The 18,837-nt window shown below is 37.1% G+C and overlaps 2 protein-coding genes across 2 annotated transcripts; both read right to left on the reverse strand.

The window, feature by feature from the left end:
- Positions 1 to 680: 680 nt before the first annotated feature.
- LOC111784203 (EH domain-containing protein 1-like) lies at positions 681 to 12,483 on the reverse strand. Its single transcript, XM_023664986.1, has 16 exons — positions 12,127 to 12,483; positions 11,946 to 12,025; positions 11,590 to 11,658; positions 11,447 to 11,510; positions 11,207 to 11,262; positions 3,861 to 3,903; positions 3,708 to 3,769; positions 3,466 to 3,579; positions 3,193 to 3,295; positions 2,859 to 2,908; positions 2,370 to 2,498; positions 2,039 to 2,290; positions 1,840 to 1,919; positions 1,455 to 1,581; positions 1,170 to 1,313; positions 681 to 1,097 (listed from the first exon to the last, which is right to left on the reverse strand). The coding sequence occupies exons 1-16, from the start codon at positions 12,206 to 12,208 to the stop codon at positions 912 to 914; spliced, it is 1,641 nt and encodes a 546-aa protein (XP_023520754.1). The 5' UTR covers positions 12,209 to 12,483; the 3' UTR covers positions 681 to 911.
- Positions 12,484 to 16,731: 4,248 nt separating this feature from the next.
- LOC111784213 (ethylene-responsive transcription factor 3-like) lies at positions 16,732 to 17,717 on the reverse strand. Its single transcript, XM_023664994.1, has one exon. It carries the CDS (start codon positions 17,452 to 17,454, stop codon positions 16,876 to 16,878), a length of 579 nt encoding a protein of 192 aa, XP_023520762.1. The 5' UTR covers positions 17,455 to 17,717; the 3' UTR covers positions 16,732 to 16,875.
- Positions 17,718 to 18,837: the final 1,120 nt, after the last annotated feature.

Consider the following 18,837-nt stretch of genomic DNA (forward strand, 5'->3'; position numbering starts at 1 on the left):
GTAACAATAAGGATGCTTCAGACTCATGTTTAGGAGTAGACACTTATGGAGCATATTAGGGAGACTGCGAAGTTATTAATAAGGTAATCTAACGAAGTTACTAATAAGGTAATCTAACTTTTCATTCCAACCCGTGTTTTTTATGAGGGCACCTTGACCTTGACTTGTATATTGATCTCATAATGGCTTAGATGGACAAAAAAAGAAAAAAAAAAAAGAAAAAAGTCATCGCTAAGATACACAATATACTATGTTAATTTTTTATAGAATTGTATCAAACTATAAATTAAATCTAATTTAATTGTATCATAAATTGTACACAAAATATGGTATTAAAGTTTAAAATTGGGCTAAATAACAAAAATACTTGTAAATTTTAGTTCCTTTTTAATTTTTAAAATTTTTATTAATACCCCAACATTTTAAAAAAGTTCAAAAATATCATTGACTTTTCAAAAGCTTCATTAATATGAATAATACCCTTATAGTTAGTATAGAGATGAAATGAAAGATGAAAATTGCACAAACTTATCATTGTTCACACTTCTATACAGTTCCAATCTTATTGGTATTTTAGATTAAATTACATATGGCTACATGTTTAGTCATTTCTCTAGTTAGCTCCACAATCAAATAAAAAGGTAAAATATGAATTTTCCTCTAAAAGAAATAATAACCCATGGAACAAACTATTTAATATTATAATACTTCAATACACGACATTATTACCATTTACATGAAAACTGAACCTATTTCCCAAGAAAGGAACTACAAAATTTTCAATTTTCCAAAGTCAAAGCTCTTATTAAATAGAAAATAGTATAAAGAATGAATAAGTTCAAGAAGACCTTGAGAATGCTAAAGCAGCCGTGTGTATACCTGAAACTCAAAACTCGAATTTACTGTCTCATTTAGTCATAGGGATTTTTGAAGTTCTTCAAAAGTCCTGGGACGTCGTATCCCAACATGTCGTCCACAGACTGAATCATTTTTGGTTTCAACTTCTCAAAGCTGTCGAAGTTGAAACCAGACAATGTCTCTTTGAACTGGTCGACGTTCGGGAAATCTCCAGCGGGTAAGTGATATTCCCTTTGTACCTGCGAGTTGATAAAAGTTTTAAGTGTACCATTCTTTGTAAGTTGTTACAAGCATTAGTTCAAAGGAAATACCTTTCCGAATTCATCGGCCAAATTATCGAGCAGTCGCTGTTGGGTTTTGGCTTTGCCCATAATGGTAGGCATCTCCTTCCTAAGATGACTTATAATGTAGGCATGAATTTTAGCAGCTCTTGCACGTTTGACAAATTCATTTATCTGCCAGAAACTGATGTTGTCAGAAACTATTTTCTTGGGGGGAGGGGGCAGAGACTATTCGGTTCTTCAAAGTTGCATATTACACAAACAAGTACCATTTTCAATTAGAATAATATGCGTAGTAGACCATGGGAAACTCACTTTTCGATCACAGGCCTTCTTCGGAATATCCTTCAAATCAGAAAGAAGATCTTCCTGTTCTTTTTCAAAGAGATCTTTCCCAAGCGGACCCGTAGCAGCTTCGTTAACTGGTTGGTCATTAAAGGAGCTGTCACAAGGAAATATGTGAACCAAAGGGAGCATAAGACATCCTGGTCAACATAAGAAGCATATCAAAGTAGTGATCTAGACATGAAGAGCTCATTAGACGGCGATATATGTGTTGGCAAGATACATTATTGTCAATCCTTCCATTAGAAACCACTCAGATTTGAATGAGGCCAAATTATATCACCGCATATGTCAATGTAGGGTGGAAAAAGAAAAAATAAAAACCACTAGTATCATATCAGGCAAGAGGTCGCACCCAATATAAACGCGAACAACCTCAGGTGTATTCAGAACTTTCCCAAGCGACCACATTAATGCTCCATAAACCCTCATCAACTGAAATGCTCAAAAGAGTTTAATTACATTCACTGTGCCCATGTATTTCAGCCGGTGAAATGGTAAAACCAGAGTAAATTATAATAACAATAGTAATAAAAGTAAAGATAATAAGTTACTTGTTGCGTGTCCACTTGGTCTGCCTTATTCAAGACTACTCGAATCTTGTCATCATGCCCACGTAATGATGCTATGACCCGCTTGAATTCATCACTAATATCAAGTTTATGGGGATCAAATAAAAGTAGAATAAGATCGGACTTTGCAGCAAACCACGATGTTACAGCTGTAAACTCATAAGCTCGCTGTGTTCGTTGCTTTTCTCCGGACAAAACTCCAGGAGTATCCACAAACGTAAAATGTTCTAGCAGCTTCATAAAAAAGAACAGTTTAAGGCCGTGAAAAGATTATTCAAATAAATATTCATGCAGTAACAGAATATATTCTTACAGGATGTGGCATTTGTGAACACTCAAATTTTGATAGAAAAGAAGTTCCAAATGTTGTGAGCCCATTAAATGGCATGTCTGCTTGGACGGCAACTGTATTTCCAGGAATGCTTCTTTCATCAGGTCCAGACTAAAAAGGAGACAATAACAAAGAATTAGGTTTGAAGCACCAAAATCATTTATTCTTTGGAAGATTATGAATTGAAAAAAAAAAAAAGAGAAAGCATGAATAAAGTACTTAAAATGGAATTTGGTTTTTCCCCCTTCTAAGAAACAAAGGACACATAACTTTGCATAAAAAGTGTGAATACAATTGAAGTAACAGCAATACGTTCTACAGATTGGAATCTGAAAAAAATAGATTGCGGAGCTGACTGAAATTACTAGCCTGGCTGACTATATGAAAATACAAGATTTTATTTCCTCGATCATCCCAGTCAAGCCAACATATACCCCCTCAGGGGAAGAGCCTATTTGTAAAAGCACTTACCATAACAACAACAAATCTGTCAGTTGTAGGTTCTGGTCCAATATGGGCTCCTGTTAAAAGTGGAAAAATGAGCGACAATGTTAAAACAAGATCAGACGTATTGAAATCTCACGTTTTCTCTCTCCCTCACTCCCCTTCTCTATCTCTCAAACACAAGAACTTTGTCTCCTTTTAAAAAAAGTAGGGGGAAAAATTGGTGTGGGTGGGGTGAGGGGAAGAGGGAGCTATAGATCAGCCCATCCCTCTCTCTCTCATTCATGGAACCTCATACCTAGGACAACTACTTTTGGGAAAGTACTTTAGAACTGTCAGCATAAAAAATACAGTCTCTCACCTGGATAACTGCTTCTCAGCATATGCTTGATAAACGTCGTTTTGCCAGTCGAGTATTGACCCAAAAGCATAACCATTGGTTTAGCATCAAAGTCACTATTTGTCTGAGTCATAGGGCAGGCTAACATAATTATAAAACCACATTGTAAACCATGGTCCACCATACCATGAATATTAAATAAAAAATATACATATAGTTTTAAGAGAGAGAGAGTCTCTATGACACATGTAATGAAATATAAAATTAAGATGCAAAAGCATACATTATACTCACCAGTAATGGAGAAACAAAATCATTAAACCGATAAGTAACTTCTAAGGGCTTCAGCTTCTGAATGTACAGTCTCTTCAAACCATCAATGATTGATGTAACGGAAGAAAGAGGTACCTGAAACAGCATTTTGGAGAGGGAGTCGTAAGACCAGAGACCAAGGCGAGAATGACTGCAGTAAACAACTGCTACATATATGATAACATGATAAACATAAAACAAATGAAATGTTCATGATAACAAACTTTTTTAGATGACTTCGCTGAAAACCAATTAGCTAAAGCAGGGGACTGCCATTTAGAAGTACCTGCATAGTCATCATCAATTGGCAAGTTAAAAAGGGATAGTAAAGGCATAAAGCAGCCTCCTTTCATTACTTGAAAAGATATAGGTACTACCGTTTGTCTCGTGGTCATTTGATTTCTGTTTACGGGCTCTCTTCTGTTTGATAGAAAAATGAAAAAGTTAGAACTTTCAACAGGATTACAAAAGGTGTGCCTTCCTACTCCTCAGTCCTAAGGTCAGAACAAGCCCCACCCAACCAAAACTCAAAATTTGATTGACCCAACCTGTCCCAGTCTATTTATTTATTGGATAGGATACAGATGAATCTATTATAGCGCTACTTTTAAGGAGTTAAACAAGTGAGAAAGAAACATAGGCCACAACTTAATTGGAGTCAATTTTTCGTGAAAAAAAAAATGTTGTAGTGGTTGCATAACAGAATGCTATGAATGAGGGGGCTACGAGTCACCAAGCAGACTATTTTGAGGGGTGACTGGGTGAGGAGCCGCCAACAAGGTACTCTTTGCATGGATGATATTATTACAAAGGTAAACTAGTCCTACCTATGGACATTCCATTATTGTCATTAAAATTTCATTCCTCATTAACACTGGGATATGGAGGTGGGCCATGAAGCGTTTTACAGACTTATCAGAGGTTGGCAAAAGAAGTATATTGCAAAGGAATGCACAAAGAAATTTGTTTAAGAGCGGGCAAGTTATTTGCAAATAAACTGAGTTATTAGCCTTGGCTCTAGCGGGTTCGCTTCAACCTTTACTAATTCCATCTTCAGAAGGCATTTCGATAAATTTTTTGAGTTGAAGGTTAACCCGAGTCTGAAAGGTATGATTCAACTTTGGTTGTAGGGGATTGTTGGTTAAAGTTCATTCACTCATCTTAATGCAACATCCTTTTACAACTATTATTTGAACAACAAGCTTAAAATGTGTCTCATTTTCGAAAAATGGCCCTCTTAGTGAAAGAAAGTCCTGTACCTCATTGCCATGTACCTTTTCTTTTTTTACTTTTGAACAAAGAATTTGAGAAGTATTCTCCAAAAAAATCCTAATATAGCTTTTCTTTCCTTTGGTTTAGTTGTTCTCCATGCAAATACTAAAGATGTGTCAATACATGATGATAAGGGCAAATCCTCAAATGGCTGGTCACTAATACATTTCAAAGGAAACCTCTCAAATTTGAGGGGGTTGAGTGGCTCTTTCTTACTTGAGAAGATTAGATGGTTTTTCCATTCTGAGAATAAGGATGTATGGACTTGGTATTTGAAGTACGTTTCTTTTTGTCGCCCCTGGCTAAGGGCCTAGACACTCATTTGGGCTTGCTGCCTAGTTGGTGTGCAAGGGAGAGGATGCATAAACACAGGCCATCCCTTTTGTGGTTATCTTATCTTCAACTATTTGGCAGAAGCTTAGGTTTTTTTTTGGTTGCCCTTCTTTCAACCCTGGCACCTTAGGAAATTTCTGATTTCCTTAAATGAAGTCTTGATTTGTTGCCCTTAAAAATAAAGCAAAGTCTTGTAGTTTACGTTTTAAGTGTTTTTGGAGCACATGGCTAGTAAAGGAATGGAAAATTTTTCAAGGGAGTAAAATCTCTAGATGTTTCAATAGTGGTTGAATGTGCTATGTCACGGTCATGCTCGTCCCGGGCATGTTGCTTATGGCCACATGCCCATGCCATGCCAAACCCTTTTACTTGCTTTCATGTTGTATTACTTTCTTATTACATTTTCTTGTTGTATAACTATTCGGCGAAACCATGTCTACTCCGGTTAGACATGAATCGTCTCAAAATATATTATGGGGGACCAACTAGTCATCAAACCTCCCCCACCAAGTATTGTAATTGCTCTTGCCTACATGTTTTCAATGCAATTGACTTTCACAATGCTTTCTTTCAATTTGTTTTCAATGATTTTCCTCTCCCATGTTTTCTAAAACATTTTTTCTCAAAACGTGACTCGAAACTCGACCTATGTCTGATTTGTCCACGAAATATGATTTTTATACGGTTGACTTGTTCACCAGGTTAGAACAAGTGCCATACAATTGACGTCCCGTTGCCGAAAAGAATGCGATTGTGACAAGTGGCATCAGAGTTGCGTTAGCTCCTAGTCCTATTAAAGAATGAAACGATGTCGGCGACTAAACAATCGCTAAGTCACAAGTTTAGATTCTCACGAGATTGAACATGAGATGTTATTCTTAAAAGAAGAACCCGACACAGTCCGCTTCCTAGAGGAACAAGTTGCGAACTGAATGAAAGAGTCGATGGAATTGACGCTATGAACACTTGCCTGGATGGGTTGGCAATCAAAGAATTGATATTTAGGGTTGACTCTCTAAAAAAAAGGGCTACACAACCGAGTAGCTTAGAACGCGAAGGTAGCTCTGAGAGCTCTGTCACATACATGGAAGGAACATGTCGAAATGCTAGATAGCTCACAAAAAACCGTTGAAGCTTTTCAACGAGTTGCCTAAAGATCTCAGGGCAACAATAGACGCCATGAAGGCTGAGATAGCCAAAATGAATACCTAAGTAAGCTTGACCGTGTGGGCCATAGGAAATCAAACCTCAGGTCAAGCTTAGGTTGGGCTCAACGGGATGCAAAATAACTTGAAAATTTCATCTTCAACGTTGAACAATACTTCAAAGCCACAGGGATCTGTTCAGAAAAACTTAAAGTTACCCTGGTCACACCGGTCACAATGCATGTCGCAGACGATGCAAAACTATGGTGGCGTTCGAAGTTGAATGACATTCAAAATGGTTCGTGCACCACGAGTTTATGGGAAGACCTCAAGAGAGAGTTGAGGACCCAATTCTTCCCTGAGAATGTAGAATTCATAGCAAGGCGCAAAATGCGACAATTGAAACACAGCGAAGGAATTAGGGACTATGTCAAGCAATTCTCAACTTTGATGCTAGACATTAAAGATATGTCTAAGAATGACAAAGTATTATGGTTTGTCAAAGGATTGCTACCCTTTGGCAAGAACAAAGTTATGTGAACAAAAGGTTCAAGATCTTGCCGCCGTGCGGGTTACTGCAGTGAGACTCTTAGACTTCGAGGGCGAAGCCAATTTCTAAAGAAGGAATACACCACCCCAAACTCTAGGAACAAACCCTATAGGCCAATGAGTTTGAGGAATGAAGGTCCCAATTGACCTGGAGGAAACGATAGACCGAATGAGGGAACTATCCAGCGATGCCTTTGCAATGTCTATTATGTAAGGCCCTCACCAGCTTTCCTACTGCCCCTGTTGAGAGCCTTTTGTGTGCTTCAAGTCTCAATACAAGGAGGTAATGACCAAGAAGCCGAACCAGCGGCAGAGAAAGAAGAAGATCATGACACTCTCAATATGAGAGCGCTAAAGTTTCTATAGGCCATCCAAAAGAAGGTCGATCCGAAAGAAGTGTTTGAGAAAGGGCTGATGTTCGTTGACGAAACGATAAACTCACGACCTAGTAAAAGCACCTTTGTAGACTCGGGCGTGACCCACAACTTTATCGTTGACTATGAAGCTCGCAGATTGGAACTCAGAGAACGACCCCAGGAAAATGTAAGCTGTTAATTCAGAAGTCTTTCCTATTGTTAGAGCCTCCAGTCTCTTTGAAATTGGGGACTTGGTTAGGAGAAATGGATTGGGTCGTGGTCAACCTGGACGACTTTGATGTGGTAGTTAGGATGGATTGCCTTCTTGACACAAAGTCATACCAATATCGTTGGCGAAGTGCATAGTGATTACCAATTGCAATCCTACCGTAATCCTTGCAAGAATCAAACAGTCGGGCAACAATGATTTTCGCCTTGCAATTAAAGAGAGGGCTCGCCTGGGAAGAGCCCACATTTATGGTCATATCTTTGGTGGAAGATGTAATCACCATTGATCCCATCCCAAGCGAAATCAGAGATGTCCTATCTAGTTATGCTGATATAATGTCAGAAAGCTTACCAAAGACATTACCCCCTCAACGGGGCATAGACCACGAAATTGCGCTCCTACCTAGGGTCAAACCCCAGTGAAAAATGCATATCGGATGGCCCCACCAGAGTTAGCCGAATTGAAGAAGCAGGTTAGACGAGTTATTGGTTGCAGTGTTCATTCATCCCGCAAAAGCACCCTATGGGGTCCTTGTGTTTTTTTAGAAGAAGAATGGTAGAACTTTACATCTGTGCATTGATTACGAGGCCTTAAACAAGGTGACAGTGCACACAAGTACCCATTGCCAATTATATCCAATTTGTTCGACAACCTCCATGGGGCCAAAAACTTCATGAAGCTGGATTAACATTCGGGATATTACCAAGTGCGTATTCTTGAGGGAGATGAGCCCAAGAAGACTTGTGTAACAAGATATGGAGCATCTGAGTTTCTGGTGATGCCCTTTGGCCTGATAAATACCTCAGTTATGTTTTGTACCCTAATGAATCAGCTTTTCTATTTGTACCCTAATGAATCAGCTTTTCTATGAATACTTGGACCAATTCGTCGTAGTATACCTCGACAATATTAGCTTTTCAAAGACAAGGAGCAGGCAAATAAACATAGATAGTGACAAGATAAAAGCTATCCAAGAGTGGAAAGTCCCCACTTCGGTAACTGTTGTGCAATCCTTCTTAGTGTTGGAAAATTATTATGGACAGTTCGTCGAAGGGTTTTCACGACGAGCCATCCCATTAACAGAACTGCTGAAAAAAGACCATCCTTGGTTGTGGCAGATGAATGCCTAAAGGCATTCGAAGACTCAAAGGCAACCATGACGAGGGACCCTTTCCTCGACTTGGTTGACGTTTCAAAACCTTTCGAAATAGAAACAGACAGCATCTGACTTTGCCCTTGGTGTGTCCTCAACTAGGAGGGCCTCCCATTGCCTACTTAAGCCAGAAGCTCAATATCAAAGAGAGAGAGGAGGTACACAGTATCTTAAAAAAAATGTTAGTTGTTGTTCATTCTCTCGGAGTTCGGAGACAACATCTATTGGGATCCCACTTCGTAGTGAGAACGGACAACAATGTCATTTGCCACTTCTTTGACCAACCAAAATTGACATCAAAGCAAGCTCGTTGGCAAGAATCGTTAGCATAATTCAACTTCAAATTCAAGCATAAAGCGGGAAAGAGCAACCAAGCTTCCAATGTTCTGAGTCGAAAGAGTGAACATGCGGTCCTATGCATGTTAGCCCACATTCATTCTAGTAAGATCGATGGGTCAATGTATGTCCCAAGAGCGGGAGAGCTACGAAAGAAACTTATCCAAGAATGTCACGATACCTTATGGGTCGGTCATCGAGGATGACAACAAACGTATGCCTTAGTGAAACAATGGTACTTTTGGCCAAATATGCGGGATTGACATAATGCAATATACGAAGACATGCATCATTTGCCAACAAGACAAAGTTGAAAAGGCTAAGGTCTCAAGACTTCTCGAACCCTTGTCAGTGCCGACAAGACCTTGAAAAAGAATGTCACTAGACTTCATCACACATCTCCCGAAGGTTGGCGAACATGAAGTCATCTTGGTCATCATCGACCGATTCTCAAAGTATGCTACATCCGTACCCACAACCAAGATACGCTCGACCGAATTGACAACCCAACTGTTCTTTAAAAATGTTGTAAAGTTGTGGGCCATTCCATCGAGCATCGTCAGTGACAAAGTGACAAGTTTATCAGGACATTCTGGATAGAGTTATTCACATTCTTGAGAACAACTTTCAATATCTCTCGAGTTATCACCCCTAGACAGATGGACAGAGTGAACGATTCAACTGTTTGCTGGAAGAATACTTGCGAAATGAATACTTGCGACATTTCGTTGAGGCTCGCCAGAAAATTGGTTACTTTAGATGTGGCCCAATTCTGCTTTAATTGCCAAAGGAGTTCAGAAATTGGGAGGAGCCCCTTTAAAATTGTGAATCCCTGCCCTATATCATTGACCACCGAAAGAATCTTCAAATCCAAAACTTTACAAGAGAATGGAAGCAGACAACAGACATAGCTCAAGCTTACTTAAGAAAAGCTTCCAAACACATGAAGAAATGGGCATACATGAAGCGTCATCCCCTCCAATTCTGCTTTGAAATTGTGAATTCTGCTTTAATTGCTAAAGGAGTTCATAAATTGGGAAGAGCCCTTTGAAATTGTGAATCCCCTCCCATTCCAAGTAGGACACCAAGTCCACATCAAACTGAGGCCAGAGTAGAAAGGACCAAAGACTTGTCAGAAAATATGAAGGTCCATTTCAAAATTCTTAAGAAAATCGAGGCTACATCTTATAGGTTGGTATTATAGGTTGGTATTGCCCACAGGAATGAAAATTCATCTAGTAATCCATGTGAGTAACTTGAAACCTTACTCCCTTGATCCAAACAATGGCAGTCGCAATGTTGTCGCCAGACCTGCCTAAAACAAAAAGACGTCAGGGAAGTTGAAAGGATCCCGACCGACAAAGATAGGTAAGTTGAAAGACTTGTACGTAGGGTTCGAGAATTCCTCGTCAATGGAAGAATCTACCTACAGAAGAAATAAGTTGGGAACGCGCCGAAGACATGGACTCCGCCGCGGTCCATATTGCAGATTTTGAACATAGTCGATATCAACCAATGAGGTGGGGGAGGATGTCACGGTCATACTTATCTAGGGCGTGTTACCTGTGGACACATGCTCATGTCATGCCAAACCCTTTTACTTGCTTTCACATTGTATTACTTTTTTACTACATTTTCTGTTGTATGATTGTTTGGCGAAATCATGTCTTCTCCTGCTAGACATGAATCGCCTCAAAATGTACTATAAGAGGACCCAGTAGTTATTAAACCTCCCTGACCAAGTATTGTGACTGCTCTTGCCTACATGTTTCAATACAATTGACTTTCACAATGCTTTCTTTCAACTTGTTTTCAACGATTTCCTCGCCCACGTTTTTCTCTCAAAATGTGGCTCAAGGCTTGACCATATGTCTAAATTGTACACAACATACAGTTTTTATACGGCTGACTTGTCCAGTGAGTTAGGACAAGTGCTGCACAATCGTCGTCCCATTGCCGAAATAAGTGCGATTGTGGCATTATGCATACCCCCTTCCCCCCCCCCCACAAAAAAAAAAAAGAATATATATTAATAATAATTATTAAAATAAATATATAAAAAGGCACCACCAATTGTTTTGAGTTCTTCAAGAGAAAATATGAACTATCAATAGATCTAGAGTTGGACCATACCTTGGACCAAATGGACGGATCATTACTTATGGAAGTTTCAATTAACTGCTGAAGCNAAAAAAAAAAAAGAGAAATGAAGTAATATGGATAAAAATTTATATTCTAATATAATGTTAATAAGTACTAATTATAAAATTAGTTCTTTTAATAATTCACTTTTGTTACCAAAAAAAAGAGAAAAAACAATTTATTTAGACTACAGCAGAAGCATACTCACAGCTAATATGACATCTAGTTCTTCCATTTTAGGAAGACTCAGACTCATTAATTCATCTGCAATACATATGAGCAATTACTTCAAATCAAGAGACTGAAATTGCAGGAAAAAAGCTTAGTAAATTGAATAGCATGAAAAGTTACCAACAATTTGAAAATTTTGCAAGCGTTGCCTCAATAGGTAATGACTGGCACAAGGTACAGAAGATTGAAAAACATGCAGTCGCGCTAGAAAACTAACCTTGGCTGCAAGAAGTCAATGCATCATGAGTTACTTCCCCTTTAGATTGCGCCAAAGAAACAAGCTAAGCACAATAGAAACGTATGCTTTAGAATATAAGTTGACATTTTCAATCTACAAACTCAAAATTCTAACTAAAAAACCTGCATTGCAGTAATAAACTCGGTGAACCCAAGATATCCTAGCCGCTTGGAATCTGCAATTGCCCACACCTTTGAACAAAATATTTTAAGGAAATCATGGTCACAAAAAGGAAAATTGAGAAGTGAAGACGATCATGATCGTCACATTAAATGAAAATTTTCACGCAACTTTTTCAGAACAACGAGTTATGGTTAGAGCTATATAACACGAAAGTAACCAGAAATTTCGAAATATAATTCAACTTTGTTTACACTTCAGTAAGATTCCATAAATTATTAACGAGCAATAGCGAAAGAAAACACCGAAAAACTACAGAAGACAAAGAAATAGAGAAAAACAGAAACGGAAGGCGAACCTGCTTGAGATCTTGCCGAGACAAGCTAGACATGGAAAAGAACTTAATAGCATCATTCCCTGTGATACGGCCGTCTCCATCTGAAATTAAACAGCGCAGGAATCGAAGATTGAGTCACAACAGAAACAGCTCAACGGAAAAACGAATAAAGAAATATAGAAGTTGAAAGAAGAAGAAATACCAGAATCGGCGTAATCAAACCATTCCTGATAGATCTTCTGCTGCTCTCGGGAGCAGGAAGCGATAGGATTGGGAACTTCCATGAAGAGAAACAAGAAAACAACGGTTAGCTGCCGTGAATTGGTTCCTCCTCCGGTTGATCTCGTTACAGTTCCAGGCGAACTCCGAGATCATGGAAAAAAGAAGCAATAGGTTGAAGGTGAATGGAATGCAAAACGCAGAAGAATTGGTTCCGTCGTTATCTTCCCTTCAGTTCGTCCGTCGCGTGAGAATGAGAGAGAGAGAGAGAAGGGAGAAAGAAGTGGAACGGAAGCGGAGAGAGAAAGAGCGAGGGAAACGGGGTACGGAGGAGATTTTGTTTTGGTCTTCTTTCTTCGGTAACGTTTCATGCCAATGAAGGTGTAAATGTTAATGATGACAAGAAACGATGTCGTATTCTGAAAATCCATTTTGGGTCCATGCTTTCATTTTCAATAAAAATTTAGATTTCTATGTACTCTTTACATATTTATACCAAAATTAAAGCTTAAAATAACTTCTCCCATCAAAATTATTTGTCTGCTTTATATAACCAATTTTAAATAATTAACTTTTTTAAAAATATATATTTACTAAATTATTTACGTTCGCACATGTGAAGTATATTATATACAATGAAATGAATTTGTCCAATGTTAGTTTATTGTTCCTCTTCAAATTTTGTCAACATATTCAATTTGTCTTTTCTTACTCCAATATTATTATTATTATTATTTAACCAATTTCAATAACATTTTGTGTCACTCGAGTAAAAGAAGAGTACATGAATGAACCAAGACCGTATTCAAATAAGAATAATTCTAAAGATAAAATGGCTAAGAAAAGCTTACAAGAATTAAAAGTCAGTACCTATACAAACGAAGTATACCTTCCTTTTCGGTAGTTCAATCATAAAAACTTTGTTAAGTATGTTTTGCTTGGAGCAATTCTTTGTTGGATAACCTCCTCGAAAATTTCTTATGATGCATGTGATTTTGTGCTAGAAGGAATCTGTGTTGGTTTGTGAGGATAGTTTTCACTTTTAGAAGAGAGGAGTAAGTAACACGAGCATGTCGTACGGATGCAAGGGAACTTCAAACTAACAATAAGAACTAAATTTAAGACTCAAAGTAGAATAAGACTCAAAGTAAAAGTGTAACGAATCAGAATATAAAATTAAGAAAAAAAGAAAAAAAGACAATCGAAATTTAACTTGAGAAGTGAAAGCGCCACGCAACCAGGACATTGCGTTCGTTAAGGTGTTGTGACGGAGCCACCATACCGAGGAGATCACGTGAGAGCGTGGGGACGAAATAAAAGAAGAATACCTCGAGTTTGTACAATAGTTTGAGACTTTCGAGGATGAAAGTTATTTTTAGGGGTATGTAATGTAACGAATCGGAATTACATAAAAAAAAATGCAACGTAATTCTGGCAACAAAACATAAAAAAAAATATNTGGAATTCCGCAACCCGCGAGGAATCGTGTTCCCCAACCTCTCACTACGCTCCCTCGACCTTCAACCATCACCACACGAACGTTAGAAACCTCCCCAAGCCCCTTAGACCAACTGCAACGAAGAAGAGAGTGAGAAGTCGAGAGAGAAAAAAATATCGAGAACGTGGGCGAAAACCGAAAATGAAACCCACGGCCTTAAATCGTCAGATCCGATGTCAAAACGCTAGAAACACTTCGTCTAAGAGAAGGACAACGTTGTTGCCATCGTCGTGAGATAGGAGATCGAAATCGAGTTTCAAAAATCTCGAAAATCCGTCATCATAGGCACCTACAAGCCACAAAAGTTCATAGAAGAGAAGATGAGAGGTCCATAGAGAGATGGGGAGAGAAAAAAAAAAGAAGAAGAAGAAGAAAGACTTCGGAAACGTCGCAGGGAGGAGAGAGAAAACCGCCAAAAAATTGAGCACGAAATCGAGCGAATAAAAAAGGATCCGTAGTGATTATATATTCATGAATACAACTTGTTTGAGTGTACAACTTTTGAAAGGTTAACAAGTAAAAATAAATAAATTTTCTATTATTAAAGCTTATGATTCATAGTGGAAGGTAACTTATTAATTCATAAGAACATTATTATTTGATATCTTGGATATATTAAATAAAGAAGAGAAGTATGTGTATAAATTTTATGCATCCAACATATGTTATGCTTTTGATGATATCGATCGTATTATATAACTAAACCATTTAATTGGAGGACTTCTATATTTTATTTTAGATAATCACTTATAAGTATTTCACTTATTTATTTTTTAATGTAACGGCTAAAGATGCTAATTTGTGTTAAATAAAAATGCTTAAATTTCCGTAAAGCTTATTGAGAGCTCGAATAGCGTTTTGTGATTCAGACTTCCTTATACCTTCCTTTCTTCACGAACGTAGTCCAATTCGAGTGTAATACCAATTTTGAAGCTTAATTGTAAGCGTGGAGAGAGTACATAGAGTTTGAAGCTTTTGAAGGTTTGTGTAGAGAAGATGGAAATCTTCTTGTTCATTACTTGTTTACAGCTGAAGCAACCAAGTAAAACAGCCAAATAACATTTGAATTCCACCTCTCATGGTCTCTCACTTGCCAATTCCACCTATATCCCAATGTTTTTGGGATAACTTATAACGCACGCTATTCATGATACATACATAGGCCTACAGTGAACACGAACATAATCATAGCTTGAATAAGTCATAAATACCTTAATATCATATAAATAAGTCGGGAGAATGGTATGATCCTTTTTTAATTTCATAGTCTTGCTCATTAGGGCCAATATGGTACCTAAATCATTGATAGAGCCCAAAACTTAGTCCAATGGTCATGAGATTATACGAGTCTCTTAAGATTTATAGTTTGAGATCTTAATATAAAGTTTTAGGTTGATTGGAGGTCATTAAGGTCATAAACACAAGGGAAAGTACTTTAGGGGTATTATGGTCATTTTATACCGTTTTTCTAGCTACTTTTTCATACCTAGAGATTACAACATTCCATATATACTTTCAAATGTCATAGTATGCTCAGTATTAAAATTTCATGAGCACTACAGTTCATTTAGTGGGTTCTTATAGCTTACTTGATTCCCAAACAAACCTCGATTTTGGCCCTTAACTCACTGTTCTTGGTCTATTTCTTCCATATTCCTTTAGTTCTTACTTAACTTAGGTTTCTATTCATTTTCAAGTTGTTCTTACAAATATTTTTTTTTAATGAAAAATCTACATTGACTACTTATCTCTTAGTTGGTATTTAGGGCTTGAGTTCTTGAAGTTCCGTATCCAAATTACTCCAAAATTTTTTTTGCGGACTCTTTGAAATGTCTAGTTTCTGGAACCATCAAGAATTTCATGAGAATTGATCTGGAACGGGGCTAATTTTGAGTAAATAATTAAGAAGGGCTATGTGAGTTGTTCAGTTGAACCATCCACGTCGTTGTCTTATTCCTCGAAAAGGAAGAAGATGCATGTGCTGCTTCTCTATGCTATTTGAAAATGAAGCTCTATAGCTTTATATAACGGTCCTTTTGCCTCGATTACTTCATAAATCTTGTAGATGGGTACATTGACATTGACTGTAACTCGAGTTATAAACCTTCAAAGTCGATGGAAAATCTAAATTCTTGCTAGAGTAAACCTACTCATGTAGGCTTGGATTGCAATTTGGATAAACCCAACAGCAAGAGACCCAAAAAGTAAACTCCAATTACTCATAATTTAGGAGGTCCTATCCCAAATCTCCTATTTATAATGGTGGCACTCACCAACATTAAACACTCTAAAAACAAATTTTTTTAACGTAACCGGTTGGTTTACTAACTTACCAACCTCCAAACTCAATCGCAGCCATTAGACCTAAAGTCCCTCATGTCTATTGGCGATGATTCAAATTTTGGGCAACCTACACAGTTCGATCTCTACGAATCTAAACTTTTATTTAGCATGTCTATTTCTCAGAGATTGAAAATATTATAGATTTTAAGGTCATTTTAGTAATTTGCTATTTTTTAATATATTTCTTTCTAAGTTTATACAACTCATTTAAACTTTATATATATAAACTTTAGCCTCACTTCATCCAACCTTAAGTTGATGAGCAAACACCCCTAAGATATTTGCTTCTCAAGAAGAGAATAAAATAAAATTAGAAGAATGATAAATAATAAAATATTGGGTGAAATGAATATCTAATCTATTTAAATTTTTAAAAATTTACATATCTATTAAATATAAAATAGGGTCATAAGATTTTCAATTAAAATATATTTAGGTTTTGGTGGCATTTCATGAACAATCCCACCTTCTCCATGACATGAATTAGGAGCATTGCTATTTATTCTATGGTTTTCCATTCTATTTATTCTATGTTTTCCATTCTATTTGTACCAATCTTCCATTTCCCCTAATGGTAATAGTAGAAAACAAATATGTCCTCGTTCCTATTCATCGTCAAATTTAAACACCCATTAGACGTTAGCTAATAGCTAATTTAGGGAACGATCATGATCATAAACACATGTTTAAAGTAACATCAAGAGACCACGTGTGTAAGAGAGAAGGAAACAAAAAAGAAAAAGGAAATAGTTCTCCAAATAAATCATTGCTTTTCATTTTCCATAATCTTATCTGTAATTTCTCTTTCTCTCTGTCGCCGGCACAGTGAAGTAAACAAAAAAAATAAAAATAAAAACAAATAATAAAATATTGAATTCTTGATGGGCATCATCATCGCCACCAAAAATCTAGATGATCAGACGGTTGAATGTTAAGATCGAACGGCAGGGGAGATTTCCGACGAATCATGGACGAGGAAGCGATGTCGCCGTCATCGATGACCGAGGACGACGAATCGCAGTCGCTATGACAATCCTCAGGGACGACGGGCGGCGTGCGTGGGTATCGACGAGAGGCGGAAGTGGCAGCCGCCGCAGAGGGTGGTCGGGGACCACTGAAGGACTCAACAGTGGAGCTGAGGGTGCTGGAAGTGGGTCTGTGAGGGTTAGTAAGGAATCGGCGATCAGGGCAAGGAGGAGGGTAGTCGAAAAAGGAGGTGGGAGTGGGAAGGGGGAAATTGATTTTAGCTTTGGGGCCGCGGAGGGATATGGCGGCGTTGTCGTAAGCACGGGCGGCATCCTCAGCGGAATCGAAGGTGCCCAACCAAACTCTGGTCTTCTTCAATGGGTCTCTAATCTCCGCCGCGAATCTCCCCCATGGCCTTCGGCGAACTCCTCTGTATCTCCGTTCCGACCCGGTTATTGGTACCACACGCACCGCCGTGTCCGCCGCCGCTCTCCCTCTCCTCATCACCACGACGAAGATGAAGGGCTGAAGATGTAATCGAAAAGGAAAAATTGGAGAGACTATTTGTTGTGCTCTGGGATTTCAGAAATGACAGAGCCGAAATGATGAGAGAGAGAGATAAAGGGGTCGCGTCCGTGAGGACAAAAAACTGGAAGCCACCATCTCCACCTTCTCAGCTTCTTCACCAAAATTAAAATATTTTTTCATATTTTAAATTCTCAATTTTATATTACGTATTCACACTCCGCGTTTGAAATCAAATTACTAATATACCCTCCTCGCACATGTTCGCCACTCTCATTTCCTTGCCCTTACCTTTGTATCTTTCAAAAAATAAATAAATTTTATTATTTTATTTCTAATTTAATATTATTTAGTATATAATAAAAGAAATTTAAGATTATCAGTGTCATCTTAAACAATACGTGATTTACGTAAAAAATAATATGTTTACGTAATAACGTATAGAGTCTCTAATATATGGATAATGTTGGGTGACTTATCTTAATAACACATCTGACACAACTAATTTTGTAACCGATACAAATGATGAAGACCAAATGAGTGGACCACGGAATTCATTGATTGAGAAATTAATATTTCACAATATGATCGTATGCGATTTAATTTTAATCTTGAATGAGTTATAAATTCATGCCTATGAAGACTTGTTTTTTTTTTTTTTTTTTTTTTTTTTTATTTTTTTTTTNGAGTGAGAAGGACTTTTAGTAGTCGATTCAATATACCTACCATTTTGGTGATTTAACCAAATAGAAAGCTGAAAACATAGTTTCACGAGATAGAATTCATTCCATCCCACATAAAATAAGTTTATAAGTACTTCCTTCAAGTTTTGATTTCGAGACTTAAATAATGGGCCCCACCCTCTTATTTGCTCGGGGATTTAGTTATGATTTGATCATAAATAAATTATTTATTATTCAATTAGTGATACTTAAGGAGTAAAATGCACTTTTAACCCATGTATAATTATGAATAATTTGTGAAAGATCAACTTACTTATAATGATTATATCTATGGATACAACTTGTCCTACCGTACAAAAAAAAAAAAAAAAAAAAAAAAAAAAAAAAAAAAAAAAANTATGAAATAATCTATATTTAGTTATTTAAAATCAATTTATTAAAGAGTTTAATTAACTAATTTTATATCATCATAATCAGTACATAATCAGTAGATCCATATGATTTCCGTACCGTAACAATAAAATAATATTTAATATATTATCTACATTAAATATAAAAGAAAAATATATTTAATTTGAAATATTTAGATTAATATTTAATATATTATATATATTAAATAAAAATAACAAAAAATATATTTAATTTGAAGTGTCTAAATTAGTGTTTAATATCTTAGACA

Source organism: Cucurbita pepo, unplaced genomic scaffold (assembly GCF_002806865.2).
Source record: "Cucurbita pepo subsp. pepo cultivar mu-cu-16 unplaced genomic scaffold, ASM280686v2 Cp4.1_scaffold000173, whole genome shotgun sequence".
NCBI lineage: Eukaryota > Viridiplantae > Streptophyta > Magnoliopsida > Cucurbitales > Cucurbitaceae > Cucurbita > Cucurbita pepo.

Excerpts from the sequence above, each read along its gene's own strand:
- LOC111784203 (XM_023664986.1), bottom strand. The coding sequence starts at position 12,208 with ATGGAAGTTCCCAATCCTATCGCTTCCTGCTCCCGAGAGCAGCAGAAG. Across the intron at positions 11,511-11,589 it reads AGTTTATTACTGCAATGCAG|CTTGTTTCTTTGGCGCAATC; the intron begins GTTTTTTAGTTA and ends TATTGTGCTTAG. Across the intron at positions 2,909-3,192 it reads GCTGAGAAGCAGTTATCCAG|GAGCCCATATTGGACCAGAA; the intron begins GTGAGAGACTGT and ends CACTTTTAACAG.
- LOC111784213 (XM_023664994.1), bottom strand. The coding sequence starts at position 17,454 with ATGAGGAGAGGGAGAGCGGCGGCGGACACGGCGGTGCGTGTGGTACCA.